Below are 24151 nucleotides of genomic sequence, written 5' to 3'. Positions count from 1 at the left end.
GTAGTGTCCGACGCTTGAACACACAGATCATTTGTACCCACAAGATGGCGAAAGGCTGACGGCCTCTATTGAGTTAGTTATTTTAATTTTAGTATAAGATTTTTTAAGATGACGGACAAATATGATTGTACATTTTGTCCCTTATTGACACGTTCACAGGGCATTCCAGGAAATAGTGTAGATAAAGGTAGTAGCAAGGGAGGAAGCGGAGGAAACACAATAATATGTCTACAAGGTGCACAAGGACCTCATGGACCACCCGGACCACAGGTATGAACTAATACAGACCCTAATAGTATTTGGAGGGGGGGCTAACTAAATTTGATCTGGCTCAGACCCTTTATATAAAAATCACGCCTGGCTCAGTTCCTTCATACAAAAATCGGACTACTATATTGACAGTTTTATTTTAAATATTCAATATATTAACATTAGCCTATGATTTATTCCGTAAAAATGTCCCTGATGGCTGTCTAGGCCTACATAGTTAAGGTGGAACTACATCCCCTGATAAATTTTGTGATTAATTTTGCATTTTTCTCAAAAATTAACTACACACTGGTAACAAAAGTTATGTGTATTATAGGGGCAAGGAATCCAATTACTTCACTGAAATTTCAGTGATTCAAGACAAGGGGTTCATTAAGAAATGAAGTACATTCTAGAACGTACCGCTTGTCTTGGGTTATTGAAATTCCAGTGTAGTAACTGGATTCCTTGCCCCTATAATATACATAACTTTTGTTACCAGTGTGTTATTATCTTTGAGGAAAATGCAAAAAAAAATAGTCACAAATTTATCAAGGGGTGTAGTACCACCCCGTACCCCAGGTCAACATAAAAAGTGGTAACCATGTGTGTTCTTCCTTTTTCAAAACCCCCCTTTTCACTGATTTTTCATTGATTTTACCCCCTTTTTTTTGCCAAATCACTGACAAAATCAGGGTAAAAAAATACCCCTTTTCAAGGTTTTCAATGAGAAGATTTCCAGACACCCCTTTTCAATGACTCCAAATATTTTAATATATTAAGTATAAAATGTGCAAGTATGAACATTACTTTGTGTCTGTTGTACTCCCAGATGATCCTGTGTTATTAACTGGGGTAATTACAATGCCTGTATACTGATTTTAATTGAAAATGAACCAAAGAGGAACAATCCCTCGAAGTTTTGTGTACAGAGGTTCCTTTAAAGTATTGTGGTACCCAAGTTTTGACACAAGACCTCAGGCTGCACAACACTATGGGTTGGATACTCAGATCAGATATATCTTATTTCGAACAGAATTAAAAACCAAGGAAAAATATCACTCGATCGGTCGTAGAATTCGCTCCAATCACTGCCAATGTTTCCCGCAATGTTTTCAATTCACCACATGGAAAAGTGTATACGGCAGCCAAAACGGTTACATCTGACACCATCGATGTTCGCGTCGCTCATTCAGCTCTCTTCAAAACGTGCGGGAGCATCGTGCAACACCCACTAGACAACTATATCGGGAAACCGCCGTGCCAATAGTAAAGAAGCTGCCTTCTGACGCTCTCGCTGTGACGATTGAGGGCGGAATCAATGAAATGCCAGAGGATGGAGGCTGAAGACTCGGGCTGAAGACATCGATCGAAGCGAACCTGTGAAATACCCTTTTTTTAAAATTTCGCGGAGACAATGCTCAGAATACCCCTTTTTTCGCGATTTGGCGGTCCGCGATTTCAGTCAACAAAATACCCCTTTTCTGCAAAATTTAGAACACACATGGTTACCACTTTTTATGTTGACCTGGGGTACCGGGAGTACCACCTTAAATCATTCAATTGTTTAAATCTGATGCAACTGACTTTAGGGATTTGAATTTTTAGGGTTAGGGTTTATTTCTTAATTCCATAGTTAGGTGCTCAGTGTTAGAAGTGGGTAAATAAAATAGCTTCCATATGTAGCTGCCACGTGTAGATGAGTATTATACTGTGTGTAAATTGCAAAATGTTCACAAGGCAACTAGTATTGCACTTACCCACTTCTGGACTGAGCAGTCGAATTATCTGAATCTTAATTATTTCAAATAACGCATAGTACAAATGAAACACTCTCTGGAGTTCAAGCAGAAGTCAAATCAATAAAGTAATGGTGGCATATAGAACTACTACTTGTCATAATATTTTAATCAATTGAACAATATAGCCAATGATATGAATGTCATTCTTGACATCGGAAAGGAAAGCACGAGCTGCATGAGAGCAGAGATCTACCAGGAATATTATTGTAACCAATTTTGAGTATGGTGCAGTACAATAACTTGAGGCAGTTATTGCAAGCAATGCCATTGTTACTTCACAAAATACTATCAGAATCGATTTGATATTATTGTAAGCCCGCGGCAATTGTTCATATTTGATCATACTTGGAAGTCAGGTTGCTATTTTACTCCTATAGTAAAAGCCCCATATGTACTGGACTACTAAAGCAAAATTTAGATTTTCCTGGTGATACTTGTTCTATATTCTGTAACAATCGAGCCATTGTAATGTCCCTGTTAAAAGTTTGACATATCTCTTACTTTTATAATTATCCTGTATTGTGAAGTTTCCAGGGTGATGCCCTTTCAATTTCTTTACCATCAAATAATATAGCAGATAATAATAAAAGAAAACAACTCCAGATGAATAATAATCGAAAACAACAAAACAAAACCAAGCAAAAATGTAGGAAAACAAAACAATGTATGAAGAATAAAACAAACAAACAAACCGATAAATAAAAAAGACTACGAAGCTACAGATACGAGGCCACATCCAGGCATTGGATTTCAAAGCTATGTATTTCAAAGATTACTGTGTTTGCTGAAGTTAAAATATCTTAACATACTTTACAAACATATTTTGATAATTTTCTGATATTTTTCTCAAAGCATTTCTAAAAGGTCAATCCACTCAGGCCAAAACACGGCTGTCACCTAAAGAAATCACCAAAATGCAAAATCTGGGTCGGTCTGGGCTGGAGAATTGACAGTTTTTTCGTCACCTTAGCCCTTGATATTTTGTTCATGATCCATACACAATAAGGATTTAATTGATATGATGAACATTAAGAAATATATAAAATATTAGCCCTTCACGATTATCCGCGATTTCAATGATTATTAAAATAAAATCACTGGTATCTTGTAACCCAAGCAGTTTGTGTCCATTCATTCATCTTTCTCTCTCTTTATTTTCATGAAGGGACCACAGGGAGATGACGGGGAAAAAGGACGCCGAGGGAAAAAGGGGGACAGAGGAGTTGCAGGACCAAAGGTATGTATGAATTATACTATTTGATCAGTTTTGTATGCTATGTAATCTGAGAGTATCAAATATAGGCCATCCATGAAAGCAGTCCTCAATGATGGTGTTTATTTCTTTAAGGAGCCCTCCTTTTTGCTCACTTCAGTGGGTTTTTTTTCTGAAAGGTCAAACTGAATTGACCGAACACATAAGATAATGGCTCTAAAGGTACACAGACTTTGCTGCATGTCCATAGCATCTGCAGACTACAATTGGAAGTCTTTACCAATCCAATAATCGAGCCAACGGCCTGACCAGGCAACACCTGTGTTCAATTTACAGCTCTTCTGAATATGGCAGATAACCCTATTATTGGTTATGGTGACTTAATACCTGATCGGACAATATGTTTCTTTTGCACACTTCACTTTTTTATTCTGCGTATAGCATTTTGAATATATTTATTTGGTGTAATACCATAATTAAACTGCTTCCTACAGTATAATTATAACCACAGTATGAATGGATTTATTCTAAACAATACCAATAATTTGAGCTGCTATCTACGATATCAATAATTTGAATAGACTTATGTATAATACCAATAATTTAAGCTGTTATCTACAGTAGATAGCAATAATTTTAATATATTCACTCTGTATAGTACCAATAACCTGAGCTGCTATATACGGTAAATAGCAATAATTTTAAATAGACTTATTCTGAATAATACCAATAAATCTAAGCTGCTATCTACGGAAGATAGAAATAACTTTAATATATTCATTCTGAAGCTCAGCACTAATATTTTAAGTTGCTATCTACGGTAGATAACAATAATTGTAATATATTCATTCTATATAATAGCAATAATTAGAGCAATAATTTAAATAGGTTTATTCTGAATAATACCAGTAAATTTAAGCTGTTATCTACGGTAGATAGTAATAATTTGAATATATTTATTCTGAATAATACCAGTAAATTTAAGCTGCTATCTAGGCCTACAGTAGATAGCAATATTTTTGAATATATTCATTATGTACAACATCAATAATTGAGCAGCTGTCAGCTGTTATCTACTGTAGATATCAATAATTTGAATATATTCATTCTGTACAATACCAATAATTTTAGCTATTATTTATGGTAGACAGCAAAAATTTTAATAGACTTATTCTGAATAATAACAGTAAATATAAGCTGTTATATAACACCTTAGTAGATCCTTGTCATTTGATTGGTTGATTGTTGGTCACATGTCATTCAATAAATAAACTATTTTACGGCCTACGTCACTACCGTGGAATTTGGTTTTATATCCTTCATTAATATATTCTCGTTCATTAATTGGTTAAACGACTATCATGTGACCAAAAATAGTTTTGCTATTTTGTGAAGCAGTCAAAAAGCTGATTGATGAGGGAACGAGGTACTATTCAAAGTACTATCTCCCCGGGAAATAGTTTACTATCTCCCTCTGAGCGTATGACCTCATAGCGCGTCGCAGTTCCTAGTGGTCGGTGCAACTCGCCACATACGCTGGATATCGCTACCGGTTTAATGTGTAGCAAGTCATGTTGTCTTGTGAAGCACACAAGCAGCTACAACTAGTACAATCAGCACAGAAGTGCAGCTAAAATCTGGCGGTTTCATGGCATAATCTAAGTTACATCAGGATCAATATCTTATAATATTGACGGCGAAATAACAGAGAACATGCATGTAGAGGTTTACAACATTATACTAAAATGCAGTAAACCTTTGACGAGCGCGTATGGTAAGGATACATCGCGTATTTACTGCGTTGCACGCACTTGTCTCTGATTGGCTGCTAAGGCGATATATTGTTGCTGAGTGGAAATTTATGAATGAACTGTGCGCTGTACGCGTTGTTAAAGGTTTGCTGCATTTGACTGTACAACGGTAAGCTTTATAGCCACTCAACTGGGTGCGTGCTTTGTGCATGTAGGCCTATGTGCATGCATTCAATCAAAACAAAGCAAGGCCAGCCTAGCCTTGACTCGGGCCTAGCTTAGATTTATGCATAGGCCTATGTATGATAAAGCCGGCCTTTCTAATATTTTAACCAATTAATGAACAAAGAATATATTAATGAAGGATATAAAACAAATATTTACTGCTCTAAATTAGGGATCTGGTGGAATCTATTGGTCCCCTCGGTGAACTGGAGACCGTGAGCCTACTATTTCCTCGACCTGGCGGTCTCGGGAAATAGTAGGCTCACGGTCTCCAGTTCACCGAGGGGACCAATAGATTCCACCAGATCCCTCATGAGCAGTAAATATTTGTATAATATGCGCCGTGCATTTTCGTTATATGCACCGTGCATTTTCGTTATATTCCGTACGTTCTATTGCACGGCTAAGATTACATGGTGTGTTTTTTCAGTCCGATCTGCGAACAGTATGCATAGCATAGGCCCTACCGTGTTACGGGATATTTAAAACAAAAAACTTAATTTGCGGCAATTCTGGATGAATATTTTTGAAGAAATATAATCCACATCTACAAGGAAAGCCGCGAATAGCCATATTCCGATTTTATTTTCTTTTGGAAAGAAAAAGTAGAAAACAAGAAAAGTGAAAAGGTAAGCTTACAATACGCATTCATTGGATAGGCCCAGTGGCTAGGTAAGCTTAATTTCTTTTTTACTGCGTAGCAAACGCCTGGTAAAATTAATAATAGACCCTTAAAATAATACTTTTGAATGGCTTATTTTTGGGTGATACAAGAATGTATTGCTAAAAAAAGCCATATTTGTCTACGATTCGTACAATATTTTAACTCCTGCAAAGCCATTACAATCAACAATCAACAAATCAAATAACAAAGATCTATTTAGATGTTATATAAAACAAATAATGAATGTTTTTTCATTAGTGCAATGGAAAGAATATTTTCATTCGTTGAAAAATGGAATGTTCCATTCAACTCAGCTTCGCTTCGTTGAATGGAACATTCCATTTTTCAACTCATGAAAATATTCTTACCATTGCACTCATAAACATTCATTATTTGTATACTATCTATGACAGATAGCAATAATTTGAATATATTTATTCTGAATAGCACTAATAATTTGAGCTGCTACCTACGGTAGATAGCAATAATTTGAATACATTTATTCTGTATAATACCAATAGTTGGAGCTGTTATCTACCATGTCTACGGTAGATAGCAATAATTTAAATAGATTTATTCTGAATAATACCAATAATTTGAGCTGCTACCTACGGAAATAGCAATAACTTAAATATATTCATTATGTACAACACCAATAATTTGAGCTGTTATCTACTACGGAATATAGCAATAATTTAAATATATTTATTCTGTTTAATACCAATAATTTGAGCTGTTATCTACGGTAGATAGCAATAATTTGAATATATTCATTCTGTATAACACCAATAATTTAAGCTGTTATCTACTGCGGTAGATAGCAATAGTTTGATTATATTCATTCTGTTTTAATACCAATAATTGGAGCTGTTATCTACGGTATATAGCAATAATTTGAATATATTTATTCTATATAATAGCAATAATTTGAGCTGTTAGATAGAAATAATTTAAATAGACTTATTCTGAATAATACCAATAAATTTAAGCTGTTATCTACGGTAGATAGTAATAATTTGAATATATTTATTCTGAATAATACCAGTAAATTTGTACAACACCGATAATTTGAGCTGCTACCTACGGTAGATGGCAATATAACTTGAATATATAATACCAATAATTTGATCTTCTATCCACAGTAGATATCAATAATTTGAATATATTTATTCTGTATAATACCAATAATTTTAGCTGCTATTTATGATAGACGACAATAATCTAAATATTTATTCAGTATAATACCAGTAAATTTAAGCTGCTATTTCCGGTAGATAGCAGTAATTTGAATATATTCATTCTATGCAGTACATGTGAATATATATATAGCGTACTGATTTATTCTATATAATACCAATAATTAGAAATGTTATCTACTGTAGATAGCAATAATATGAACATATTTATTCTGTATAATATCAATAAATTTAAGCTGCTATCTACAGTTAGTAGATAGCAATAATTTTAATATATTCATTCTATATAGCACCAATAATTAGAGCTGCTATCTACGGTAGATAGCAATAATTTGAATATATTTATTCTGAATAATACCAGTAAATTTAAGCTGCTATCTACAGTAGACAGCAATATTTTTGACAGTTTGACAGGGTGAAAGTTTTGCCACACCCATGGAATGTGCAATGGTCCAAGGTACTCTTGTTTGTGTATTGCATCATTTTCTTGTTTTGTTTTCTTACTTATTCTTATTTTAACTTTATTTATTTATTTTAACTTTATTTTATCTTTTATCTTTTAAAAACTTAGGGTGACTCGGGCAGAGATGGGGACGATGGAAACCTAGGACCCCCTGGCCCTCCTGGACCCCAAGGACCTCCTGGTTGGGGTGATCCTGGGATAGATATAATTACCATTCCTGGACCACAAGGACCTCAGGTAATTTGAACAAGATTACATCTGGGAGCAGTATTGGTCTCAGATCAAATACGTGATGCGATCAAGCAAAATCAGTCGGAACTCGCAAATATTGATTTTGAGATATAGCCAAACAAAGAAAAAATTTCCCTTTGTTTCCTGTTGTTTTGGAAACTCTTTGATTGCTCATATCTTTGGAACTGGTTGTTCAATTTCAATGGGATTTTCTGCAAAATCCAGCTTTGTAAATGCTATATATATCCTATAAGAAACTGAAAATTTAATATTTCCGAGTTCCGACTGATTTTGCTTGATCGCATCACATATATATATGTATTTAAGAACTGTATACGCTGGCGAAGTTACGTAATTTATCGGATTAAATACCATAGCAATAGGTCAAAACAATTTTGAACATATCGCGCTGCACTACAAGCAGGTTGAACTAATCACCTGTGTATGTCTGCAATCATAGATTGAATACAATACTGGTCTTTTCAAAGATACCGTACTAATCTTACAGGTGCAAGTGATCAGCATGATATGGTTCAATGCAGAGGTACCGCGTGAGCGTATCAGTGCAGCGCGGTATATTCAAAAATTGTTTTCACCTATTGCTATGGTAGTTAATCTGATTATTACGTAACTTCGCCAGCGTATTGCACTCAGCATTGAGGTCAACTTACGCTGCCCTTTGGGGTTTGGCAGCATATCGACCCGTGGCGCGCTTTGAGGAATCCGAGTATTCAGAAAGTGTGGATAAATGTTGTTTTATTATTAACTGTACTTGTGTGTAGCGTGTTTATAAACTTTTATGTTGCAGGTTGAGTAAATAGTAGAATACACACTGTGTAAATAATTGTTAAAGAGATTTTTGTGATGATGTGTTGGTCAACAAAACCCCAATATCTTATTAGGGAACAAACCAACAACTTGATGACTATAACATCCTATGACCAAAAGTCCTTTTGTTAGCGGGAGGGGGTCAAAAAGTTTGATTATGTTTGAAAAAGATATTTAAACATTGGTCAAAGTTGATCTTTCAGGTTTGAATTTTCAACAATTCAAACTTACTTTTAGTGGCAGAGAGGGAGGTAGTGGCAGCACCAGGAATTTTTTTTTTTTGAGAGGGGGGGCAAATTTCAGGGGGAAAAATCACCAAGTTTTGCCCAAAATTGCCACAAAAAGGGGAAATTTGTGTAATTTGTGTTTTTTACCTTGAAAGTTGGGGGGGGGGCAAACTGGGGGAAGAAAAAAAAATGGGGGGGGGCACCACCACTGGAGGGAGGGGGTCAGTCTCTTAATTAAGGCACTTTTGGTTTGTTCCTTTAATTTATGGTTTACAATCAAGCATTCATATGTGCATAAATGCCGCATTAACCAAGGAGATTAGACAGGGAGAGCTTTGACTCTTGTCACCCAGGCTCTGCCATTTTTATTTTTTTTAAATTTATTTTATTTATTCACGGTATACAAATAGCCGGCAGGCAGCATAGGCTGAAAAGCGCCGGCTTTACAAAATACAATTTACACATAAAAACAAAACAAATATATGGTCATTTTCACGGTAAAGGTGTAACTTTTGATTTTTAGGGTCAAAATTTCAAACCACTTAAATATGTTTCTGTTTACTGAAATCATGCATAGAAGCAACTTAAATTCAAGTAAAATAATGTTTCAAGGCTTAAACCTTTTGATTTCTAATAAAAAAATTGACATTTGCATAACATTTTGGTTAAAATCTAAGAAAAAATGTATTTTACATAACCTCAGAAAATTTTGACATGAAAGCTGGAATACATGTGAAATTCCATTCCAAAGTAAGTCAACAGATATAAGTTAAATTTTATACCATGTTTTGCTATGTTTGTAATTGCAGTTTTGAAAATTTTTAACATCAAGTGTCATTTACAATGGAAATTTCCAAACCTTAAACATATTTTTTAAGTTTTAATTGGGTTCCTAAAATAATTTGAATGTCTAACTTCATGTACAAATACTACTTGATGAAAGGAACCTCCCATCCAAGTTTCACAGAAATTGGAGTTATTTTTAGAATTGGCAATTCAAGCGATTTGTGTTTGGAGGCTTCAGTTAACAACACAGGTGATCATAAAAGTAAAATATTTAGCTAACTACTACAAGTTGACATAAAAAAATAGGTAAAAAATCACAATTATCACAATTACCAATTATCACAGCAAGTCATTTTTTTTGTTTCGGAGGCTTCATGTTAACAATTGTTAAACATTGCAGAAGTAGTTTTTTGAAAACAACAGTGTTGGGATCATCTAAGCTGTTATTTTCTTGTGTGTATTGAATCAATGATTCTATGCGGCAGATATTGTAGATTTATCACACATTAATTTTTTTCACCCATTTGTTAAGTATGGTGTTTTTTTTTTTTTTTGCCTCCGAAACAGGCTTTATAAGTTATCAGTATTTTTTTCAAACATTAACCATAATGTCAATTTTTTTAAATTTATGACATTCTGCACATATCAAGTAATAATTACAATGCAGATATCAGTATGAAACACACCAATTTAGATATGCATAGATGATAATTAAGTTTACTGTTGTTTCGGAGGCTTCATTTGTTTCGGAGGCTTCAATTGTTAACGGAAAGTTTGTATTGGGTCCCATTTTCAAACGGTGATATATATCTCCACGATTTAAAAACATGTGACTTGAGGATCTACTTTGCTACATTTTGATAAATAGATTGGATGAGCTCTTTTATTTATATTTGCACAAGCTTGCTGAACAGTTTGTTTCGGAGGCTTCAAAAAGGTTAACGGAAAAACGGCTATTTGAAGTCAAGATTTTATAAAAATTTTAAAAGCTTGCAAATCGGCTAATTTTTGTTACCCATTTCAAGTTAAGATAACAACTGTTATAAATCAAGAAGAAGTGAAGAAATAACCAAGAATTATGAACCAAAGCTACACCCACAAAGTTTGTTAACAATTGTTAACGGAAAATGAAGCCTCCAAACGACAAATATCAAGTCCGGTTCTCAAAAATACAGGGCCGTTCACAATTAAATCTAATGTGGCAGTGTTTACTGAACATATGACTGTACTTTCAAGATAAGAAAAATTATCCATGAACTAAGTGAAGAAAACACAGGGTTTTACAAAAATGTTACTGTTTTTTATAGTTTTTCAAAATGGCAATATTAAGTACATTTAAGCCTGCTAAAACTGAACGCAGTAACTCCCAAAGCTGATTATGCTACCCAAGGTAGCTGCTAACTAGATGACTTATGTGGCCAAAAATTATGGAATTCTGTGGCTTTATTAGAACACTACGGATTAAAATGTTAAAAATCCAAAGTTACACCCTTTACCGTGAAAATGACCATATATATACACTCAATAATTTACTTAAAAACAAAATGAAAACAGAGATACATGCAGAGGAGTAAAATACCAGCAGAAGCATAGGATTACACTACTTTTCCAAATTGAGTTTACTGATGATGAACGGAATGGTGGAATTCTGAAACCTGTTTGTTTAACGCTTTGATTTGCAATTTCACTTAACACAGGGCGATATTGGAATACCAGGGCCAATCGGACCGATTGGACCACCAGGGCCACCTGGATCTAATGGAAGCAAAGGAAAAAGGGTAGGTCAACTGATTCAATTTTGTTAAATGATGATTTATTTTATTGCTCTTTGCAAGTCTTTCAGGGATAAAACCAGACACTGGGAAAAGAATGTGAAAATATTTTCTTACATTTTCTACTTTGATATAGGGAATAATTTGGCAAATATGCCTGAAGTCCTGCAAACGCCTAAAAACTCTCGTCTCTAGAATGGCTACAGAGCTGTAACACACCGGGTATCACTCAAAGATCTTCTGGGCAGATTCAAACTTCCAGGAATCTGCAAGTATATCAGTTCAAAAGGGTTACAACTTGAGGCAAATCCAATTTAAGCAGAACATTCTTAACTTGGTTCTTTGGTTTAACTTCAATATCTATCTGTTTTCACAGGGAAGAGCAGGTCCAGTTGGCCCAGTAGGGGAGACTGGTTCTCGGGGAGCCAAGGGTTCAAGAGGTCCATCTGGACCAAGAGGACCATCAGGGAAAGGTAAGTGTTATATATCATTGGATGTATGGCCCTTAATGCAACAAAGGCGCATCTGCCACTTGTATCTTGTACTGAAGTGAACAGTGGCGTAGCAACTAGCAAGGCGTTGTGTCGCCCGGGGCTAAGGATACACAATGCCCCCCCCCCCATTCATAAAACTTTTGCACAAATACCACTAATTAACTTTTGTTATAATGAAGTTGAATTTTGGTCATAAATTGATCTTTCAAATGACTATTTGTGTTGAAATGTGTGCCAAGCCGCGAAAATTTTGACTTTCATCACTTGGAGGGGGTGCAGAATTGATGCTGAATTGGTCAATTCGGCGCCCCCCTAAAGTGGCGCCCAGGTCACGTGCCCCCACCTGCCCCCTACCTTTTTTGTACTTTTTAGGCCATTTTTGTCAATTTTCCCCACTTGAAAGTTTTGCCTTGACCCTCCTCCCTCTGAAAAAGTCCTGGCTACACTAGTGGATACACCACTGACCCCACCCACTGAATTGCACTATTTTGGCCTGAAATTATATAATTCTTAAAGGAGAACTGAACTTTTCAGTTCTTTTATTCAATTGTTTAAATATTACTATTTGTAGATGGCTTAAATGGAGCAAGAGGCATACCAGGACCAGCGGGACCACAGGGTGATTTGGGAGCAACTGGTAAACGTGGCTTCCCTGGATTACGAGGAGATAAAGGAGAAGCAGGATCTCCTTTTGTAACTGTTGAAGGGGTATGTAAAGTGTGCTGAGGCTTGTGGATCAATGTCTAGCGTTGTGTAACCACTATAAATTATTGCGCTTGCGCTGTATGTAGCATTTGTAGCAAGTTCTAATGACATTTGCTAAAAGACCGTTATAAATGTACACACATGCAGTGCATTTGGTTGGAGCACAACAGAAAGTGCTGAAGGTGTGTTGGGACATATAACAAACTCATTTTTACTATAGTCTGTCTTGTCTCAAGTTGAGATTATATGCCATGTTAGATTTCACAGTGGCAGATTCATATAGCACGCTAACCTAATCCTGAGGGGCACGTAGAAGAGTGATTTGTCCATACGCTGGCAATGATAAAAAATTCTAAACTGAAAAAAAAAGCAAAGAGGTCCAATTTTGCTGTACATGTTGAAACCTTATTTGTGTCAATTATCCCTTGAATGTTGTCATGGCAACAATGTTACTCCATAATATGTGTTGTTCTTTATTTATACAGCAACTTCTTTTTAGTTGACAACTAAAAAAAAGAAATGAACAACATATAGACACCGAGGCTGCAATAGTGTACCGCACGGATAATAAAAAAACTTTACTTCCGTGATGACACAACTTGGAAATGTCTCATGACTGAGGATGGAATACCATTTGGAGCTAGAAGACCTGGACCACCAGGTGAACCTGGACCGCAAGGACCAAAGGGTCAAAAGGGAGATGCAGGAAATTTGAATGGACGACCATCAGTTGTAAGCCAACACTTTTTTATGGTCTCTTCATGAAACATTTATTTTGCAGCTTCAGCTATTAAGTATTGATGAAGCATTTAGTTGTACGCAGTATATTTTCATATCCAAAGCCGTAGTTAAGGGTCGGGGTGTGATGCACCCCAAGAAATGCCACTTTTTTCTGTAAAAATGTTGAAAATCATCCCTTTTATGCAGGAAAGTTCACAAAAGGTTCCCTTTTTGCAGTCAAAATGTTAAAATCTGCTAATTATTGAAGGAAAAAGCAAAAGTCAACTTCTGAGTCCCCCCCCCCACTAAAACTAAAAAATCTTTGCTACGGGCAAGGTAATTTCAATGAAAATTTCCCAAAGAATGAACAGAGACTTCATATGTAAAAATCTGCTAATTATTGAAGGAAAAAGCAAAAGTCCACTTCTGAGTCTCTCCCACTGAAAAATCCTTGATACAGGCAAGGTAATTTCAATGCAAAATTCACAAAGAATGAACAGAGACTTCATATATTTTTTGGTCAAATGATTAGCTTTGCTCTTCTTCTCAACATTTTTGTCACTGCAACACATTTATGCTGCAAAGGGAAAATGCTGCTGCAAAATTTCCCATGTACTAATGTTTGTCACAATAGCAAAAAACGGGGCTGCTGTTCAAATTGAAAAGGTCTTTAGGTGACAGATCAAATGAAAAAATAAGGGGTCTTCGGGTGACAGAGCATGTATTCGTATACAAATATGGGGTTTTTGGGTGACAGCGACGCTGAAAAAGGGGGTCTTAACAGCCCTACATACCCGTCAGCTCCATTTTTTTTAAAAGACCATACACATAATATATTATACAAAATATTGACTGCTATGAGGGGCATGGTTAAGATTATAGGCCCAAGGTGATCTCAAAACCATGCTTACGCCTCGGGTCATAGCATGGTTTTGAGATTACCGCGGGCCTATAATCTTAACCATGTCCCGAATATAGCAGTCAATATTTGTTTTATATACTGAATGGATATACGTGGATGCTGCGATTGCGCAGTTTGATCGGGACGCACGTGACCGGTCCATAGTTCATTTCCATGGACCGGTCCATAGTTCATTTTGTGGGCATAGTTAATTCAATGACTGCACTTTCAACCAATCAGATGACAGGAATCTATATATGAGGTATATAAAAAAAAATATTTCGTATAGCCCCCTCCCGAAAACTAGTGCATTGCATACGTACTTGCTCAATTAGCATTTTGTGCAAATTTTATTACATAATTTCTTGCCGTTCTCTTTTTATGGACCTTTTCATTTTACATGTAAAGTCTACGGAGATTAGTATTATAGAGAAGGCTGGAAAGGGCGCTATAGCCTCATTTTAGGCCGTTTTAAGCACTTAAATGATCATAAAAAAAGAACGGCAACAAATTGTGTAATAAAATTTGCACAAAATGCTACTTGAGCAAGTACAAATATAATTAAATACTTCTGGAGAGGGGGCTGTAGCTAAAACAAAAAATGTCCTATACCTAAGTGGTTATGAAACAAAGGTGCCCTCGGCAAAAAACATTCCTGTTTTGGACTGGTATAAAATGTGTTATTGACTGACTTGGTAATTAACTAATTGCCTGCTTTCATTTTTTTCCAATCAGAGCACTTCTTGTGGTAATGCAATCGTTGAACAAGAACAAGGTGAGGACTGTGATGACGGTAACACCTTCACTCATGACGGCTGCATAAGTAAGATATCACTTTGTAGGAAATTCTTGTCCACCTTGCTTGGTAAAATGAATGTACTTGAATGTGACCTATTTAATAAATGTAGCATGTATAAATATAAATATAATAAATATAAAAATAAATGAATATAAAATGATAAATAATTAAATTCAGGTGAGTTGAAACCATCCAAAAGGAAAGTGCTCAACCCGTTAGGGGTAAATATAATAAATATAAATATAATAAATATATATATAAATATATCTGTGATAGACACCTCTGTGAACTGTATGAGCAATGGCATGTAAAATTAATGTATTCATTAGAAAATTATACTGAGGCTAAATAAAAGACAAAGATACACTCAAACATTACAAAATAACGCACAAGATCAAATTAATGAGATGAAATATATTAATGCACTGTGCGACTTGTGATGCTGTAAAGTCTTTTCCTTCAGACAACCTAAAAACAACTGCACTGCGCTTCAAGTTCGGTAGCGATGCCAATGCTTGTTCGCGGTTGTGCTACAAATGTGCAGACTGTATTTTTGGTATATTAATTTATTATGTACAGCGCTTTGAATCTGTGTTTAGCGCCCTATAAATATATTTTATTATTATTATCATTATTATGTATTTGCTCTTCCACTATTATCATTTATAGACACACAATTGTTTGTTGTCTTGTACAGATTGTAGAAGATCTTACTGTGGGGATGGGTTTAAACAAGAAGGAGTAGAGGAATGTGATGGCAGAGACTTTGGCGATCAGACATGTGATTCTTTCTTTAGTGCGTAAGTATTCAAAGTGGTCTATACATTGTTGTTAAACAATACTTATTGTCATAAGCTTAAAAAGTTACCTTTGCAGAGTCTGAGTAGAGCAAGACGTAGCTTGCGACGCCATCACAGCATTTTCATTCAGCGTAGTGTTTACACTCCTCCGGTCACCTGACCACCCGGTGGGTGGTCAAGTGTCAGCAGATCATCAGCAGGTGACCGGAGGAGTGTAACCACTACACTGAATGAAGACGTCGTGGTGGCTTCGCAAATTACGTCTTTGCTCTACTCAGACTCTGAAAAGGTAACTTTTTAAGCTTATGTCAATATCAGTCTACATGCTGCTAATACTTATTGTCTATTACAAGTTTTAAATGGAAAATTGATTTTGTCACAGAAGCATATACCCACACCACTCAACAATGGTACTCATATTTCGTTACTGAACTAGAAGGCACCGAATCACTGCATCATATTACATCAAAAAGTCAAGTTCAGTTAATGAGAAAGCCCCACCAGAGCAGTTCTTCTGGGGTGAACTAAACCTTCCTGGTTATCAAATTAATCAGTGACAGGGTTATCTCTGCATTTGACAGGTGGTAAGTGATGTTTTAATGTACTTATTGCATCAATTGGCACCTGTCAAATTCAGAAATAACCTTGTCACCTGATAACCAGGCAGGTTTGGTTCACCCCAGAAGAACTGCTCTGGCGGGGTTCCTCTTTAATGTTAAATATTGTACTTGTTGGACTATAATAAAGCATTAAATCTTTTTCTCGTTGTACTTTTGATTTTGTTCAGGTATGAAACTATTGGAAGTCTACGGTGCACTAACAGATGCCACATAGACACAGGCAACTGTAAAGTTGTAAGACGACGAAAGAGAACAACAGAGTTTAATTAATATGCCTAATCTGATGATAAAGATGCATTAAATCTTTTTCTCTTTGTACTTTTGATTTTGATCAGGTATGAAACCATGGGAAGTCTACGGTGCACTAACAGATGCCAAATAGACACAGGCAACTGTAAAGTTGTAAGGCGACGAAAGAGAACAACAGAGTTTAATTAATATGCCTAATCTGATGATAAAGATGATACATTGAGTAACACTGGTGCCTCAAATGTGGAAAGTGGAATGGGGAGGGGAGTGGATGCATTCATTGGTCTCAATCAAAATGTAGATATACTTTCATCTAGATATTGTTGCCTCCCAGAGTTTCATAATGTGTTTTTTTTGAGGCCACAATAAAATGGCTATAAGTAGGGCTAGGTTAATGCTGGTTTCATACTTTCTTGCTGCTTTGCTACTCTGAAAACAATTTTGCTTCACTGCGCAGTCACACCAAAATCACTAGGGGTGACCAGTGGCAAGCTGGCTGATATATCGATCACTTTGCCCAAGCGGCTTAGAGTTTAATTCAACTCAGAAGCGGTGATGCTCTGATATATGAGAATAGGATAAAATGTTTGGCCAATGAGCACAGAGCGGAGCTGAGAGGCAACATTGCCTTTCAGAGTCATGCCGCTGCAGCTCAGCATGAAACCAGTGCTAGCATAAGCCCTTGGCTAAGATCTGGGATCTCCTTGCCTCATCATGATTAAAGTGACATTCAGAGATCCATCACTGACAAATCATACATCCCCAAACACTTGCCATATTTTTACACATTTACAATAGAGGCTGTCAGTCTTTCATCATCTTAAAGGTAAAAGCTGTTATGAATGCATTTCCCTTTATTGTCATGGGTGCAAATCCGTGTACTTTACACTTGGTTTCAGAGAAGAACAGCAGTCACTTGCTCAGATTGATGCGAGCGCCCGGTTAATGAGCAACATATGCCGAACTTTGTGTTCAAGCACGCCGATCTACGTAATGAGCCAATCAGATTATCGGTCTGTTGTTATGATTGTCAGATGATTGAATCAGCCAATCAGAACTCACTTCCATGTTTACACTGTGCACACTCTCAAAATGTAAAAAAACTGCCACTATTCTCTGCCACAAAGTACAGGTTATCACATGATTTCCTTATGAAGGTAATTATACTTATGTACCCACAAGATGGCCAAAAATGATGTACACTGATGACCTCAACAAACGACCATGAAATCAAATAAGTCAGAACCTGTGTTTTTGTGCCATGCAGTTACGAGTCTACAACAAGTCTTATGGAAGTGGAATTCAGAAATCATGGCCAACATTGTATGCTAGCAGATGGCATTGTGATAGGGCAATGAACATTTCAAGAAGGAATTTCATGACCTACATCTTGAATTCTTGAAAATGCATGAGCAATTCTCACCAAATTTATTACACCCCTCCTCAGGAATGCTATCCTGCCATTTTTGTCCTCAAAAGTTGGTTTGATCACTTAATTACACCTCTGCTTAAAATAATGCAGAGGTTGATCTCAGAAATTCAAGATACTGAGGCCGGTCGACTGCATATCCGTCTTTACACGCTTTTCAATACGGAATAAATGCTAACCTCTCGTGACATCATCCAAGCAGCAAAGTTCATTTCCCATTGAAAAGCGTGTAAAGCCGGATATGCAGTTTACCGTTCTGTACTTATGTATCCAAAATACCCAGTTTGACTTTCAATACAGAAGAGTAAATATTGACTGCTCAGGGCCAGAAGCGGGTAAGTGCAATAGCTGCCATGTGTAGATGAGTACAATATACTGTGTGTAAATTGCAAAATGATCACAGGGCAGCTATTGCACTGAGTAGTCGGAAGAAGTGCTCCCTTCAGGTAACATAAATGCCCAGAGCCGACATATGGTAGATACTATACTATGATCAGCTCGTAATAGGTGAGAATTATTTGGTTTTTGTTACTGCGTTCATCAATCAAGAGCTCAAGTCCCAACTTACGCCTGCGTAATTCACAAAGTGTGCATAAAGCGCAGCCATTCATGTAGGTGATGCGCCAAGCTATTTTACAATCCACGGTCATATGAGTTCCACCGATCACAAGCTGATTAGTTCTTCGCTCTTGTCCACTATATTGTACAAAAAAGAACTTCTTTCATATTCTTTTCCAGTACAGTAATTTTAATTACAGTTCAATTTAAAAATTGAATAAATATTGTACTGTTCTAAAATGTAATAATTTAGATGGTATCTTGTGCCAAATTTGAAACAAATCCGATAAGAACAAATTGTACCATATATGCCAAAGGCAGATATAATCTTCCAATATGGCTATTTTTATGATATATAGTTGTGTTTGTCCAATTGATATATGTGCAATATTATCAACATGCAAGTTATTAGTTGCAATATTTGTAAATATAAATGATGCTTTAACTTAAAAATGGGCATAATTGTTACAATAGAAAATTTTACTTACAAGTGTGTATGTAGTAGTTTAAGAGATTAGACTACGAGAGTCGGGATGTGGTGATGTTTGTATGCCACTCAATTCAAGGAAAATAATGTACCTGCAGGGGCGTAGCTGGGGGAGGGTAGTTGCCCCCCAAATCCGCAAAGACCAAAAGGTCCACTTTGCGAGTGACAAAAAGGTTTCTTGGTCAAAATGTTTTTTGATCAAAAAAGGTCCAAATTTGCCAATTTGCGAGCATAGAGTGATAAAATTAGGTTCTTTATATTTTTAGGTAAATAAAGGTCCAAAATTTTTGTGAAAGGTTCACTTTTTGGTCAACTTTTTCAAAATCTGCTCCCCCCCCCAAATAAATCCTGGATACACCCCTGTGTACCTGCAGATTGTTTCCCATGCATATCTCAATTTCTGTGGGTGTATGTTTGCAATCTGCATCTTAATGCAATGTGATGATTGAGGCAATCAGCCTTTCGCCATCCGATGGGTAAAAGTTAGTAAATCAATACGGTTTCCCTTTGTCATGGGTGCAAACCCATGCACTTATCTCTAGGTTATCATGCAATATCTTTCATACTTGAAGGCAATTATACTGATTTACCCACAAAATGTAGATTCTTAGCTGATTCTGGGTCTTTGTCTAAAAATACTGAAGGTGTTCCTCATGCATGCGGATCCAATATGGTTTATTTCCCGTAGTGTTATGTGTGATGAGGCTATATAATAGTCAAGACTTCTCATATATCCTTGATAGTAGTGTATTTCATTGATTATTTGACAGTATATTAAAAATACCTTTCATTTTCTTAATTGTTTGTGTTGCAATATACTTTAGGGGCTGTGCAATGATTATGAGCACTGGTGGGAGGGAAAAATGTGGGGGGCAAGAAATTTTGGCAAGTTTCAAAGGGGAGGGAAAGTAATTTTGGCAAGCCGAGAGGGGGAGGGCAAGCATTTTTGGCACACATTCATGGGACGCCTTTTAAATAAAACACTCAAAAAGGCTTAGGAAAACAGTACAGAAAATATGCACATTTTCCTGCTTGGGATTCAAAACATGTGGCATGTGCAAAGGGGAGGAAGGGGAAAAGATTTTGGGCAGGCCAAGAGGGGGGGGGGAATTTAGGCATGCTGGGGAGGGAGGGGAGGAAGCCATCTTTGGCATGCTATTTGGAAATTTTACCCCCCTGGGGCTAAAAATTATTGCACAGCCCCTTATAGCTTTTATATTGGTAAAGAGCCTGACAGAAGGTAATAAATACTGCATTGGGTTTTATGGTACATAGTATTCATCCCTTGCATTCACATTTATGATAAAAAATGTGATGTTTCCCAGATGTAAATCTAAGGAAGTTAACTGTCAGCCCCTGTATTTTTTCCATGGGTGAAAAAAAGGGGGAAAAGTTAAGTAAATTACAATAACGATTTGTTAGATATAATCATAGATTTGCTTAAATCGAGTGGTAATTGATTTGTTATTTGTTTGTGTGTTATAATTTTGTCTTCAATTAATAATGTGACATTTGTATCTACAATACAATTCAATTTTAATTGACAAGAAAAGAAAAAATATATGAAGATAGATTTTGCATTAAAATTCACCAACATTCCATATATATATATATGTTTTTGTTCATAAATGGAAGAACAGGAATTAATGTAAGTGACCGAGACAAAGTGGTGTCAGGTTGCTTTATCCTTCACGAGCAGCCAAATTTCACTAGCCTCTAGTCCAATATCATTGGTGATAGTGTCAGGGTAACTAAGTTTCCTTCTGCCTAAACTTAGTCATCCTCCAGGAGGAGCCCACAAAACCAGATGCCTACTGAGGAGTTTGATCAATTACATATAAAGGACACAGAGATACTGGGATACTTTATAGTCCAATAAGATGCTCTATATCACCATGGAAGAAAGAGATAAGAAGGAACCACAACGAACGCATTCACTTTGTCCACTCCCTTTACCGACATTTAGTTGACATTGTTATTCATGAGGATTTACTTTGATTTACCCCGCGTTAAATAGGTGATTGGTATTGTATTCCATGTATTTGCATGTCTTCTGGAGCGTGTGTGAAGGATGATTTGAACTAATGACCTTCCGTGCAAGCACCCTATAGGATTTTCTTTGGTGACGTGATCATCGGTCATTGATGGCCTACATCTTTTTTTTTTTTTTTTTTTTCCCAATTTTTCCGAACTTTGATGACTTTTTTCTCAGAGTTGGCAGTCTTTGGCACTGAAACGCGTTAGCTAGTTACGATTATACACATATAAACTATTAAATTAAACAGGTTTTATGTACCGGACTCAACCGAACATTGTGCATTATTTAAGAACCTTTTACATCTATTTTTCATCGAAAAAGTCACCAAAATCTTACCTTATTTGCTAAAGATGAAACTCAGAAAAAAAACGGCCGATTTTGATTACCTTTTCGATATTATATAGGACATTTTCTACACAACACATCAAGAAAACAGTTTGACTGTAGATCCCAAAACAAAGCTACTATACATGTTCAGAGCATCAGTGAAATTCCATAATCTTACTTCTGGGTAGCGTTTGTTTGTTCGTGGATGGGCTTGTTATAAATTTTTTCCAGTAATGATTTTGCCAAGCATCGATCGCGGTAACTCGTGCATACATGAAAGTAAGTACCATTGATAGCTTTTCTTTTCATGCGTCAATAGATAAGCGGATTAAAACTTGGCCGATCGAAGTCGTTGTGGTTCCTTCTCATCTCTTTCTTCCATGATATCACATCTCAAGGATTGATGTTGATGGGAATGGAAAAATGGTCTCTACAATGATATGACCATGGATGTATTATGTAATGGGATTAAGCAAAATGAGAATTATAACCAATAGTGAGGAATTCCTTTTGATTTGATTTTGAACACAAAAAAGTCATCTCAGGAAACGAAAGTTAAATGTTCAGGATATTGAACAAAATAAGAAATGAAAAATAGTAATCTTGTTTATTTTGTGGACAAATCTAACTCATTTTGCTTGATTGCATTAAGTATCCAACAGTTTTCAACATACGTACAACAGTTCTGATCAAACTCTCCTTACTGATGTTTCCTTGGACAAATTGGTGGAGTACAAATAAGAAAGGAAACCACACACTTTAAATATTGTTTAAATTTGATACCTTATGCATGTTTATTGTTATAATGTATACATTTTAATTATCTGTGCAATTTAATTTACCAGTGCAATTAGTATATTTTATGATGTGCATTTCTGATAAAGTTTTAAAACAGCAATGCTGCAATTTAGTGATTGGTTAAGGAACAAACCAAAAGATCGATGACGCCCTATAAACGTAATTAGTTTCGCTTTCTCAGTCTAACCCTCCCTCCCTGCCAGAAACGTAATAATAAAATGTTGAAAATTTTGACATAATAATAATAATGACACATTCTTCAGACCGATGTTTTTGTACAAACGTAATCGAGTATTTTACCCCTTCCCTAAACGAAACTAGTTTCGCTTTATAGGACGCCATCGATCATTTGGTTTGTTCCCTAAATGATAGGGTACAGGGATTCAAATTCGAGGAGAACCTGAGAACCGGTTCTCCTGAAGGTTCTCGCTGAATTACAACTAGGAGAACTTGGTTCTCGTAAGCTTCCAAGTCTCAGATCACATGTTGTGTTATATTTTAACTTTCGGCAACGGAAATATGATTTAATATAAATCTCATTAATCCAAAAATACAATTCTGAAATGTTGGTAAAAAGGCAAAGTTTTCTTAATTTTTGCTGTCAATTTATTGTACGATCACAAACGGTAATCCATGGCCATGGCATGCATGTACTTCCAATGTTTATATTACTCAACCATCCCATAATAATAAATGTGACCTCGATCGCTAGCATAGAAATGATAGTGTCTCCTTTGGTTGTATTTGCTGTAGAAGTGATGATGTAACAGGTTTAACTGCCACAGCAATAGATGAATACAATTTTTGAATATATCGCCCTGCACTACAACAAGCCCTTTGCGAGAACCTAAACAGGTTCCCGCAATTGATTGCGAATTTGAACCCCTGATACCCATTAAAGATGGGTGATCCAATGGTGTATTTCATCTTATATTGAGGTATAGTATCAACAAAACAAACTGATTCCAAGTTTTTAGTTGATTTGCTCCAGCAGTTTGGATATATTAGATACAAAAATGTGCATCCCAGTTTATTATACTGCTTTTAATTTGATATTCTGTAGCACAACATAAATACATGGTAATATTGTTTTTTTGATGTTCTTATAATGTATAGCACACAATGTAACATGCATTAAGTTAACCCCCTGAGCACTACCTGCCGATCTAACATTGCCTCTGATTGGTCAATTACATGATATTTTCACTTTAATCACCAATCAGAATAGAGCTTTGCAAACAATTCACCCCAATTTTTTTGCATGGTGAAATTATTCTAACAATGTTGCTGATTGGGCCAGTTGATAATAAAACTTCTTTTTGGCCAATCGGCAGGTAGTTCTCATGGGGTTAATAATGTACTTTTTGGCCAAAGTGAAAAGGTATTCATATTGCACTATCATGTATATAATGTTCTCTCTGATTATGTACAGATTAATCTTTACATACATATATTGAACAATAACATTAGATTAAAATATGCAAATGAATACTCTTGTTTATTGTCATTTTTGTGTCAAAGTATTCTACAGTTAATCCTCACATGAGTAAATCTGTAAGCTCATTGAAAAACTTGCCACCTATAAGAATTTCAGTCAAACACTTACAGGCAGGCTGGGGGAAACACCCAAAACATTTTTTTTGGATATATTATTGTCCTTTACTCAAGAACCGCATGACCTATTGAAATATAAATGCACTTATTGGCTTCCTTGACCAATTTCCTATCAGATCAATGTATAACAAGGCAGTTTGTAAACCCCCACCTGTCATGGTCACAGGGAGAGCTGTGGTTCACGAACCACTGGGCCTCCTGCCAC

At 36.0% G+C, this 24151-nt stretch overlaps 2 protein-coding genes across 4 annotated transcripts in view; both read left to right on the top strand.

Moving 5' to 3' along the window:
* The window catches only part of LOC140154431 (uncharacterized), a 76685-nt gene extending 63576 nt beyond the window's left edge, over nt 1–13109 (top strand). The window contains exons 6-12 of the mRNA XM_072176997.1: nt 160–270; nt 3217–3288; nt 7672–7800; nt 11333–11413; nt 11784–11880; nt 12473–12609; nt 13092–13109. Of these exons, the coding sequence (XP_072033098.1) occupies nt 160–270; nt 3217–3288; nt 7672–7800; nt 11333–11413; nt 11784–11880; nt 12473–12609; nt 13092–13109 (645 nt within the window). The remainder of the gene's footprint in view (nt 1–159; nt 271–3216; nt 3289–7671; nt 7801–11332; nt 11414–11783; nt 11881–12472; nt 12610–13091) is intronic.
* Nucleotides 13110–13123: 14 nt separating this feature from the next.
* On the top strand, nt 13124–17209 carry LOC140155180 (acetylcholinesterase collagenic tail peptide-like). 3 transcript variants are annotated; one of them, XM_072177913.1, is made up of 4 exons: nt 13124–13338; nt 14963–15002; nt 15724–15826; nt 16782–17209. In XM_072177913.1, the coding sequence occupies exons 1-4, from the start codon at nt 13219–13221 to the stop codon at nt 16882–16884; spliced, it is 366 nt and encodes a 121-aa protein (XP_072034014.1). In that variant the 5' UTR covers nt 13124–13218; the 3' UTR covers nt 16885–17209. The 3 variants fall into 3 exon arrangements, with proteins under 3 accessions (XP_072034014.1, XP_072034012.1, XP_072034013.1); XM_072177911.1 differs by having other exon boundaries at nt 14963–15050; nt 16782–17195; XM_072177912.1 differs by lacking the exon at nt 16782–17209 and adding an exon at nt 16614–16760 and having other exon boundaries at nt 14963–15050.
* The last annotated feature ends 6942 nt before the right edge of the window (nt 17210–24151 follow it).

The sequence above is a fragment of the Amphiura filiformis genome, chromosome 6, assembly GCF_039555335.1.
Source record: "Amphiura filiformis chromosome 6, Afil_fr2py, whole genome shotgun sequence".
NCBI classification, from domain to species: Eukaryota; Metazoa; Echinodermata; class Ophiuroidea; order Amphilepidida; family Amphiuridae; genus Amphiura; species Amphiura filiformis.
This window is presented reverse-complemented; position numbering and strand designations above follow the sequence as displayed.